Below are 12,269 nucleotides of genomic sequence, written 5' to 3' on the forward strand. Positions count from 1 at the left end.
GAGGTCACCAGATCCTGAGCACCAGACAAAAAAAATGAAAAGCCTAATTAATCTATTGTTCTCTTTGATAATGAAAGAGTGTGGCATAACTGCTAATAAACCAATCCGGGGGTTTGCAAAGGAGAATTTAACATCAAGTGGATTCAGAAATTGTGGACGTCAGTTGTTAGAAGACTGTTGTCGAGCAAGAGTGTGGACAAGGCTGAAGTGGAAGTTTGTGGAGGTGGCCGGGGGGTGGTGGGGGGGGGGGGTCTTAGGATGCTACTAATTCTTGTGATTTCCTGAAGGAGGAACACAGACAGAGCTACGATCATAATTAATGTGCGCATGGCAGGGCTCCAAACCCAGGGAAATAAAGGACATGTGTTTAATCCATCCTGGCTGCGTGTCTCTAATGAACTTCAGATCCATAAGGAAGGATTCCACTTCATTAATGGAGGTGAGTGGAAACGTTCCTCTCTTTGCAGGACAGGGGCACTACGAGGGAATTACAAGGCCGTATGGAGTCTCTATCACCTACTTTAGAACTCAGTGCTCTAAAACTGTCTCTTCTCCCACTACTACAAGAGGGAAAGTTTTTAATTTGTTCCATAATAGAATTCATCTCAAGCATCTCCAGCCATTAAGTGGCATGCATTTGTCTCAGGCTGAAGAGCAGACGAGTGGGCTGGATTTCATTAGGCCATCAGGTCCCAGGCAGAAACACAGAAAGCCCATCTCTCCCTTCCTCTTGCTCTTCTACTATTTCTCGCTCCCTCATTTTCTCCATCTTACTCTCACCCCTCCCCTTCTCACTTCTCTACCATAGTCTTGCTTTAAGCTAGCTTTCTGCAGAGCTGCCTGTCAGACCAGTTGGCCCCTTACGGCCTGCACCAAAGGAACACATTTTAATCAGGGCACTGATGTCTATGATAAGGCCACCACCTTTATGACAGGAGGGGAAATGAATCAGATGTAAGGACGTTGAGGGAAGCTGGCCTTTTGAACAGTATCATATTTAAGCATGTCAAAAGCACCACTCTTGGCTAATAACTTTTGGCTTGTCTCGTAATTTTCTCAGTTTATTATTACTTCATCTGCACCATCTGCCCCTTCTAAGGGCAAGCAGCAGTCTCTCACTACATCTTAACAGCATTAACACTGGGTGGGACCTGATGGATGGTAATATCCTCTCTCGGGTGGGACTCAACCTGCTTGTAGTGAAGGGCAAGGAGGGGAGAGGCCAGGGGCAGCAGAGTCTCTAGGCTGGCCCCAGGGGAAAGTCTCTGGGATAAATGGTAGGATCTCATTGGGAAGCCCCAGGGAATGGGACTTAACGCCCAGGAAATGATCATGTTTAATTTAGCAAGCAGATGGCAAGGTACAGGGGGAAAACACTGAGGTTGCCACCAGCCTGCCTGAAGTCTTCCCATAACACAACACCGCCCAGCTCTGCTGTTACTGAAACCAAGTATGTGCTGCTAGGGTGAGGGAGGCTGCAGTGTTCACGTAAACAAATAACCAAAAAGAAACCGAAATAAAGAACTGAAACAAACAAACAAGGAACTGGAAATGTTCTGCACTGCTTTCCTAGGCTTAAAATCAGAGCCTGGGGAGATTCAGCATATGAAGATAATGGTATTCAGGCTTAATTGACACACATCTAGTCAATACTGATATCTTGTAATGAGGAACAAACAGATGCTTGATCTGCCAAGAGAGCCTGGGAGAAAAGGTATCAAGAAATTCTAAACAAAACAGAAAACAGTTTTTTGTTCAAACAGACTGAGCTCTAGTAATATTCAGAAGTCATGGCACAGCTACGCTAGCAAAAGCAAGCAAGTACCTAATGTCACAATGCCTAAGGTGGGGCGTGGCCTTTTTATTCCCTAGGGAGGCCGATTGACTGTGGCTTCTCTTACCTCAGGTAGTCCCTGCGACAGAGGATGAGGTTGGCTTTCGTGTAGAGGGTGGAGCCCACTTCCCCAAGGCGACAGTCACAGCATGCACATTTCAGACAGTCCTCGTGCCAGTATTTGTCCAGGGCCTTGAGCAGGTAGCGGTCTTTAATCTTGCGATTGCAGCCAGCGCACCCCTTCTGTTTCCCTTTGGGCTGGACGGAGAGCATCGGCACACCTGTAGCGATAAGGAGACAAACAGCCCAATGTGATTTACTGCCCAGGAACACGAGTGACTTTTCATGTTCCCTTTTGATAAGAATGCAGCTGCGTCTGGAGGCGGCGGAGCCATGCGAGAGCGACGAGGGCCAGAGAGCTCTCTGCTTCATACGCATTAACATGAACACTCCTGCAGATAGGCACACAGGTCAAATTGGACCACATTCACTCCACTTACTCCTCCCGTAGGAAGAAACGTGACATTACACCACATACAATGCCAAAGGGACAACAGATCAAGGCAGGCCGTAGAATTGCTTTATTTTAAGCTGTTTGGGTAACAGGCCCAGGCGGCCCTCATTTTCCTTACCATGGTATTCACAGTGTGCTGTATATTGTGTTAGTCACCTAACATTTCATCAGTGTTCATTGCACTGAACTGTCCACAGCTGTGAAAGCTCCTTGTAGGCTTTGTTTGGTATAGATTAACATTAACCTTTTAAAACGCTTCTGACCACAAGAACGCTGCTCACAAACCCCAGTGAGATATGTTATGGCTTAAGTGCCTCTCAGTGCGCACTCACACAGACACACACACCACGCTTGCTCTGTCCACAGGCTGAGCCCCCCACCCCCCCCCCCCCCCCCCCCCCCCCCCCCACAAACACACACACACACACTTGCTGCATTACAGCCTTTCCTCCTTTTACACTTAGCTGTATTCATGTGTCTGCAACGAGCCAGCCTGAGTAACCAAACACGCAAATTGCCCCGCTGTCACGCAGGTCCCCTTTAAGTGCGCCTTTTAGCCTCCTAAAGGACAAATAAAGTCCATTTAATAACTGCACTAAACACTAATAGTCTATGTGTGGTTGACATTTGTGTTTGGACTAAAAGCCCCCCTCAGGCCACTGCTGGTACAGAGACAGAGGCAGGCGGCACCCCTCTGTAGCACTAACAGGTCTGCCACAGCTGAAAGCACAGGACAACAGCTCTTAAGACACTCTCCTCACACACTGGGCTATTGATCCGTCTAATAGAACACACGACGGCCACCGCTCGCCTCTCTGCTTTCAAAACACATTTTTCAACAAAAAAAAAAAAGCAGACATGGGCTGCATCACACAGGGACAGAGGGCGGCTATAGCTTTGTGTATGTTTCTATAAAACCACAAAAGCCCTATGATTTAAAAATATTATACAATGGCTGGGGGTGTAGCATTAATATAGCTTAGCATTTTCCTGATTAACTGTCTTACATTTTTGGGGTGTTCTGTTGTAATAAATTTGGTAGCTATTGTGGGGAATACATGTACAGGATACATGGCTGAGAGAGATGGCATTTGTTACCGGAGAGAACTGCTCTAATGTGTGTTGATGTCCTCCACATTGTATCAGGCTGTGTTTAGATGAAGGCTGTTGGTCAGCTAGGCCTGCAGTTTGACTGGAACAATAGCAGTCCTTTACATAATAACAAAGCCTCCACTGTTACTATGGATAGGCAGTGCATCAGCCAATGCAAACACCCCTGTTTTCCCAGTTTTTTCCTTCAGACAAAAACCTCTAGCACTCAAAGTATGTTTTTCTGAATATCAAAGCACTTTTTCGCATCTTTCTCAATTTCTCTTTGTCCGTTTTTTTATCCCATACCCACACCCCCCTTGTTGGAGACAGATTTCAATTCCTGCCAATCCAAACATCAGTAATACTATGAATATAATTTGCATGTCCCAGTTTAAGGCAGAGGGTGAGCTTACATTTATGGCTTATATGGATTCATTGTGAATAAGTGCTCTGGTGATATTCAACCTTCGTCCTATATCTTTATCACAAGTGGCAAATTGGTCCAGTGCAGGTGAAGGTAGACATCAATTAGTGTTCTGCCTACCCTACAACTCACTCACTTCCTCCTTCCCCAAAACAGGCCCCTTGAAGCTGGCACATTAAAATCACAAAACCTGCTATAAATACCAATGTTCAGTGTAAATCAAGCTAAAATACTTGAAATTGAAGCCACAGTAGCTAAGGGCAGTCTGTTCTACCTGCATTTCATGGCTTGTTAGAGGAGCTCTCTGCAGGTATGCCAACAGTGCTCGCCTGTCAGCCTTTCACAGAACTTAAAACAGTCTTAATGAGGAGAGCAAGGGGCGTGTGTGTGTGTGTGTGTGTGTGGTTTGTGCAAGTGCAGAGCAAAGGAATCGAGTTCCCTTAATTCTTTCAGGGATCACACAAAAATCTTTAATTTGCCTTTTATGACAGCTAATTAGTTATTCTACTCAAAATCTTTGTGTATAATTAGTTATCTTATTTAAAGCAAAGGTTCCCCCCTACCTCCAGAGAACCACTGGTAATTGGCTTAGACCACCACTCCCCACACATACCATTTACCCACCGTTACACAGAATGAGCAGGTTTTACATCAAATGCAGAAATAGGCTGTTTAACATGCTTTATTGAATGACTTGAGCACATCCCCTGTTCTGGCCTCTTCAGAGCCATCTCTATGTTGTGAGAGAGACAGACATCCTAAACCTTGTGAAGGTGACAAGGCTATTCTCTCTAACCCAGATTTGAAACTGCAGTGAGTTTGACACTTTTCCCACCACCCTGTACACAGTAATCTTTGGGCCTGAGAGCTGCCTGAACAGAGGAAATGTCTCAGATACACAAGGAAGCATGCTAACTGCACTGATCCTGCTGTTTCAGTAAAGAAACACGCTTGATGTCATCTACCAAAACAGCCTTTGGACATTTTTCTTAAAGAAATCTCTCATAGCAGCATCACTGCATGCAGCACTTTCTCTCAGAGAACAGAAGGAAATGACAGCATCAAAAAGGCAGCCTCCACTTTATCCAATCTGTATAACAAATACAAGTGCCACCGACCTTCCGGTGTCATTTGGTGTGACGAAAAGCATGCATTGTTGCACCATGAGATATATCATTTGTTTTATAGCCCTTATGCTGGCTTTCAATTTTTAATAATTATTATGTCAAATACAGTGGATATCAAAAATGTACATCTTCATTAAAAATGCAGCTTTTGTAGGCTGAAAGAATTTCAATAAAATCTTGCCATCAAAATGAAAAACAAATGGATAATTGTCCTGAAAAATAATAAATAAAGAATAACTTTTGGCTTAGATCCAAAACATATGTTTGGCGCAAAGCCAACACCGCTGTTCACCCAAAGCACACAGTACCCACTGTCTTATATTGTGGTGGCAACATCAAGCTATGGGGCTTATTCTCATCAGTGAAAATAGAGGGTACACAGTGCACCATGCCACCCTCTCCCAGAAAGCTGAACTTTCAACACAACAGGAATGGCTTGCAAAAATGAAAAAATATATAAAATCTGTGGACTGACCAGAGGGCTGTGCACAAGAGATCCCCTCACAATTTGAGCTAAAACTCTTCTGCATTGAAAAGTGATATAAACTTGCATAATTCAGGTGTGCAATGTTGATAAAGAACTATCCAATCACAAGCCAAATGTGATTCCATTAAGTATGAGTTACAGGGAGTGCAAAACAAAGGTACTTTTTTTTCAGATAAATTATTCATTTGTCATTAGGTGAAAAAGGTTCAATTAGGTTAAGTAGACTGTTGAACTTAACTGTGCTTATTCAAGGACACCCCCTCCCCCAACAATACAATACTGTATGTTTATCATTTATTTACGTGACCCTCCTAGACTGCTCAGTCAGACCAAGTGGATTTTAAGGATATTGAGATGAAAATATAAACGTATACAGCTTTGACATTGTCGAAATTCCTGAGTGTAAACTCAACATAGTGTGGATGTTTAATCAGGAAAACAATCTAAATATTTTTTCAGTAATTTTATTAATTAATTGCTGGTGTAAGGGCTGACAGGGCAAGAAATGATCTATTAAGGATAAAGTTATTTACATTTTTTCATTGAAACTGTCAGACCATGTGCATTCCAATAGATATAAATCTGTATGACATTTAATTTTACATAAATCTGATTAATGTAGGAAAACTTCCTTTATATTTAAGGTTTGAAAAGACTAAGTGGTTCAGGGTATCAGAATGAGAAGGCCAGTATTTTCCAAGATTAGAAGGCTAGAAAGATTAGGGGATGATTTGCAATGTTTCTCTTTCTTGGCACCAAATATCCAGTTAAACACAAATGCCTTAAATGAACGCACGTCAAAAATGTGCTGCGTATCATACTTGACCCCACTACACGAGGGTCACTCTCTTGAATGAAATACATTTCATCAGTTGGGTGGACTGACACCTTGATGTGACTCAGGCTCTAGGTTTCAGGGGTGGGAAGGGGAATAATGAAAATTCCCCAGGCGGCGTCTTGCCTCTGGGGGAAGACTGGGCTGAGTGGACCTCATCTCTGGGGCCCGTATAATTACTGCTCTTAGCTCACAGCAGTAAATAAGAGACTGGTTACCACAATGACAGACGCTGAGCGATGCCCCGAGAAATTACATGCTATATTACAAACAACTGCATTCAACTGAAACAACTGTGTTCATCATCACCTCTGTGACTCACAGCAGAAGGAATCAGACAGACCGACATTAGTCATTAATTTATACACTGATTCCTGTTTAAGCTGTGTACCAAGCTAGGAGAGGTTCAAAACCCTCTTCAAGAGATGAAAGTTTTAAAGGACAATAAACTAAACAACTTTGGGTAGCATTTAAATTAAGTAGGCAAAATAAAATACACATGTAGTGCTAGTATTGCTTATTAATTTCAATGATATAAAGAAATTCCCTATACTCCAGGGGTCTAAACATTATTTGCAGACACACTGCTGTAGCCATTTGATCTCATTAACCAGAGGTGGCATTGCTATAGTTTAACTTGCTGTGAATTTGGTAGTGACCTGAAGTGGCTGGAGCTGTAAACCTAGGCTTTTGTGTTCTCTAACTGTAAACGCTGTGGCCATGGCGATCCACAATAGAATGTTGTCCCAGACAGGGCTGATTGAGGCGAGGCGAGGCAGCCGCCGTGGAGGTTAATGGGAATCTCAGGCAGATGTCCTGCCATTGTCTGCATGAATCAGACCCTTTCAATCAGCTCACATCATTACTGTAATTGAGCCTGTAGACACTGATTCTCTTCTATTGCCAAGACAAAACACAAGACATCTGGTAATAATATCAGTTGGAATATGCGCCAGCTGAAAGCAGACAAATTAGTGCATTGAAAATAAGCATAATGAAGACTGCCCCGATTCTTTTTATGATAAATATTACCCTTCACTCTTGGAGTATATCAGTCAAAGACAAAAAGACAACACACATGAGGTAGTCGTTCAAAGGCTGGAGCATATTGTATATTCAGCACATTTTGTGCTAGTCTAGTGGGTTGTCTTTATAGGACCTTTACAGTAGAACAGTATACTACAACCACATTTTCAACAATTTCTGTTTAGAATACTTGGGTCTGGGGGACGTTTTGGTTGGGCTTGCATGCTCTGATTATGACATAATTAACACCCCTAGTAAGTGGGGAGAGCAGGGCCTGGTGCCGATGAGGAGGAGACTGTTCATTAACGAGTTGCACTCTCGCAAACTTTGCAGCTTGCTGTGGCTAATAAGCCCCGGTGAAACGGAGCCCAGCCGTCCCTTGCATTGACCCTGGCACTGCCCAGGATAAGGGAGGGTTTTGTCTCCTGAAATAATTGCTCTTTTCACATGTTACAAGTGTCTTGACCCCCGCGGTCGGCAGCCACTTTCCCCACCATAATTACTCCTGATCCGCTCCAAATGAGGCGGCCACATTAGGGCTGCAATAACACTGGCCTGGCTTCAAGCGCGGTGTGGGAAGTCTCAACAGAGCAGACTGGAACAGGGCTGCCTTTTCTCCAGGCCGCCGGTCATTTCCATCACGTCAGAGGTGCATTTCTTACACTTGAAGTCAGCACGAAGGCCCTGGGCCATTTTCTGAGGAGGCAGGGAAGCTTACAGAACACATTGTTAACTCCTGTTGCCCGTTACTCACTGGGGTTTGGCTGCAGAAGCGATCCCAATTAACAGATAACTTCATTAGGGTGTTTTTTTCCACACTTTCACCCCCCCCCTATTATTTTTAATTTATTCACATGGGGTTAATTAAAAGAAATGTATCACAAAGATATGCAACAGCGTTCTAATTAAATTCATGACTGCTTATTTTGAGACAAGAAATTGGCAGGGTTTCCAAGTTATTACAGAAGGCAACTTGTTCCAACACTTGGTTGTTCACAAGCATGGTGAGATTACAGCTTTGGAAGGTGAGCTGTCGACAGCCCTGCCTCAAAAGAGAGAAAAAAGAAGAGAGAAATGTCCATCGCTCCTAACCCTCGTTATGCAGGGTTAGCGCCAAGACCTCAGAAAACTTCAGAAGAAGAAAGATCAGGGGAACAAGCTCAGGGTTGATGGAGAGAGATAAGAGGGGGAGGTGCTTCGCCTTAAATCCAGCCAATCAAATGTGAGGCTGGTTCTGGTGAGGGCCTGCAGTGTCAATAGTTTTTTAGAGCTGAGTTAGGTTAGCAGTTGTAAACTGTTGCTAAATCAACTCCTTTCCTTATTTAGCATATTAATTCATCCTCTGTTATGCTTCTTCTGTGTACTGGCAAACTCGATGCTCTTCACACAAGGCTAAATTAGCCTGCATCAGGCTAGTTTCCTGAGCAAGCTACCTCACCAGTTCCATAACGGTGCCTGCCAGGGAGGCTGTCAATAACCTGGACGATGAATGCATCTTCATACGTCTGAATTCAATTCATTTTTTTTACAGATTGCATTAGCATTTCAATAAGGCAATAAATCCATCTATTCTCCAACCAGATCTTTTCAGGGTTTGATAAAGGGGACAATCTTATCTGCCACTTCATGATTCCTGGCAAAATGTAACCATTAGCACTGTCACAGCCGCTTTTCGCCATGCAGCACAGAATAATGCCCAAAAACATTTTAGCCCACATTAAAAATACATTCAGGAGGCATAAATGTAGCCCTCTAAAGTTTGTGTTACTCCCAAGGTTAGGAAGTGATGTATGAAATCCCCACTCCCCTGCAATTACAACACACTTATTATTTCAAAGGATATGGCAGTAGACAGGTGTGCCATTCAGGGTCCGCTGTGAGTTGAAAATGGAGGGAAAAAAGAAACCCCACACTGTGGAGCATTTAAGGTTGAATAATGCAAATTCACCACAGGGGGCTGTTGTTTGGGGGGAATAGGCCTTGGACAATATTTAAAGAAGCTCTCTCTCCTATTTGGTCTATATCCTTGTGGTGTAAATAATGAGCCAGGTTGAATTTACGGTAGGACAGCAGGGCCTCGAAGGCCTCTGAATCTAGGGTTTTATGGTGAACCAAGTGAAGTGACTATCAACATGGGTCATACACAGAGGGTAGTACTTGCAGTATGTGGGGCATTTGACCTACTGTGGAAGTGGTGTATATACTGGCTAGTGTCTGTACTCTGAGTTATTTATTGATGATATTATGGTTAAAATTCTCATGTGGCATAATCAGATTTCAAAATGGCACCCTGTTACTCAAAAATGAAGCAGTGTTGAAAATCTAAATTCTCAGAATAAGTATACAACATGTAATATTTATTGAAGTAGGCCAATAGACATCTGGAGATTTCCACCACACAAAAACTGAAATATGCTAATCCAAAAGGGTATTAGGGAAATTTGAAATAGCCAATTTCCTAAATACACAGCTCCAAAAAAAATTAAGGGAACACAGTAATCATCACAGTATAACACCAAGCCAATTAAACTTCAGGGATATCAATCTGTCCAGTTAGGAAGCATAAGACATTTTTAATCAATGTTACCAGTTTTGGTGCAAATGAAAAAGTGACAACAGGTGCACTGGAGATGCAACAGCAAGACAACCCCCTAAAAGGGAAAGGTTTTGCAGGTGGTGGCCACAGACAACTGCTCTCCCCTTATCCTTCTTGACTGACTCTTCTTTAGTTTTGCATTTTGCTAGTGTCCTTGTCAATACTGCAGTAGCATGAGGCGGTACCTGCAGCCCATTCAGGTTGCACAGGTAGTCCAGCTCCTCCAGGATGGTACATCCATACGTGCCGTCGCAAGACTGTGTCTCCTAGTACAGTCTCAAGAGCATGGAGGAGGTACCAGAAAACGGGCTGTTACACGAGAAGAGCTGGACAAGGCCGTAGAAGGGCATCAACCCAGCAGCAGGACCAGTATCTGCTCCTTTGTACAAGGAGGAACAAAAGAGCACTGCCAGAGCCCTACAAAATTACCTCCAGCGGAATTCTGGTGTGCATGTTTTTGACCAAACTCCATGAGGGTGGCATGAGGGCCCGCCATCCTCTAGTGGGACCTGTGCTTACAGCCCAGTACCATGCGGCTCGATTGGCATTTGCCAGAGAACACCAGAATTGGCAGCTCCACCATCGGTGCCTCGCTCTCTTCACAGATGAGAGCATGTTCACACTGAGCACGTGAAAGACGTGAAAGTCTGGAGACGCTGTGTTAAACATTATGCTGACTTCAACATCATCCAGCAAGACCAGTTTGGCGGTGGGTCAGTGATGGTCTGTAGAGGCATATCCTTCGAGGGTTATACAGACCTCCACGTGCTAGCCAACGGTACCCTGACTGCTGTTAGGTACCGGGATGAAACCCTCAGACAAATCGTCAGGCCTTACGCTGGTGCAGTGGGCCCATGGTTCCTCCTGGTGCAGGACAATGCTTGGCCTCATGTGGTCAGAGTAGGCAGTTCCTGGATGACGAAGGCATCGATGCCATTGACTGGCCCTCACGTTCCCCAGACCTGAATCTATGTGAGAACCTCTGGAACATTATGTATTGTGCATCCAATGCCGCCAATTAGCGCCACAGACAATCTAGGAGCTCACTGATGCCCTGATCCAGGTCTGAGAGGAGATCCCCCAAGACACCATCCGCCGTCTCATCAGGAGCATGCCCGGATGTTGTCGGGAGAGCACACAGGCACGTGGGAGCCATACACATTACTGAGTCACATTGAGTTGCCATGATGAAATTCACACAAGTTGGAACAGGCTGTGATTTCAATTGTTAACTTTGATACTTGGAGTCTGAATCCAGCCCTCAATGGGTTGGTGATTTTGGTTTCCATTGACTGTTGTTATGTCATTTTGTTCTTAGCGAATTACACAATGTACAGTAAAGTTTATGATCTTTATTTAGTTAATTGAGTCCCGATGTGTGATTAAAGTGTTCTCTTAATTTTTGAGTAGTGTAGTCCGTAATTGTTGGGCTATCCATGCTCAGTAGATTCTGCATCTCCCCAATGATATTCTCTAGTTTATTTAGTCATTGTGTCCCAAAACTGTAATTTAGGCATCTCTTTCAAATGATGGAGTAATACACAAGGAGATATGGACCTGAAAAGCAAGCTGTTGGCCATTTCTCCTCGACAGGTAAGCCACATCCTATGAGTAGCAAACCAGCAATAGTTAGTAAGATATCCATCGGTCTCTCAGTCCGGCAAACACTAGGTTTGTTATTCCACAGCACTGTAGGGTATAAAAATGAGAATTCCGAAAAACTTTTGTAACTTTAGCAATTATCCATCCATCGGCCGTTGAATGGTGTAATTGACACGCGTTGCTCGAGTCAGGCCCATCCATGGATCGACTTCCGGGGTCAGGACTGCTTGAGACGAGGATGGCTTAAGGTTATGTAGACATAAATACCCTTTTCTGCTATTCCCCTTGTGGGCGTTAGAGGGCTTACCTTGCAAATGTCTCCTTCAACCAATAGATTAGCTGGCTCCCATTTAAATCGGCAGCACACGGCTAAACCATTTGGCTGTGGTATTGTTTTATATAGACAATGGCCATTTGCATTTTATGTGTTATGGATCAACATGTTGACTGAAAAAATATAAAGCTGTATGACTGAAATGCATGATTCATGTGACTTACTCTTTTTGACAACAGTCACTTAAAAGAGTTTACATCTAAAGTGATAAGTATCATAGCCATTATTTGGGAATATTTTAATGTGAAAAATCTTGTGTTGCCTGAATAAACCAAAAGTATATTCTTTCTGAATCTGAAGTAGCCTACTTCTGCTGGAAATGGTTGGTGTAAGAGCTGAGGTGATAAACCATTCCAATCACTTACCACAACTATTTTGCTGATATAGCTCATTAGTAT

General features: G+C 43.6%; 1 protein-coding gene across 1 annotated transcript in view; it reads right to left on the reverse strand.

The window, feature by feature from the left end:
- The window catches only part of lmo1 (LIM domain only 1), a 42,266-nt gene that overhangs the window by 18,569 nt on the left and 11,428 nt on the right, over window positions 1-12,269 (reverse strand). Inside the window, exon 2 of the mRNA XM_020052123.3 lies at window positions 1,902-2,115. Coding sequence (XP_019907682.1) covers window positions 1,902-2,115 — 214 coding nt within the window. The remainder of the gene's footprint in view (window positions 1-1,901; window positions 2,116-12,269) is intronic.

The sequence above is a fragment of the Esox lucius genome, chromosome 2, assembly GCF_011004845.1.
Source record: "Esox lucius isolate fEsoLuc1 chromosome 2, fEsoLuc1.pri, whole genome shotgun sequence".
NCBI classification, from domain to species: Eukaryota; Metazoa; Chordata; class Actinopteri; order Esociformes; family Esocidae; genus Esox; species Esox lucius.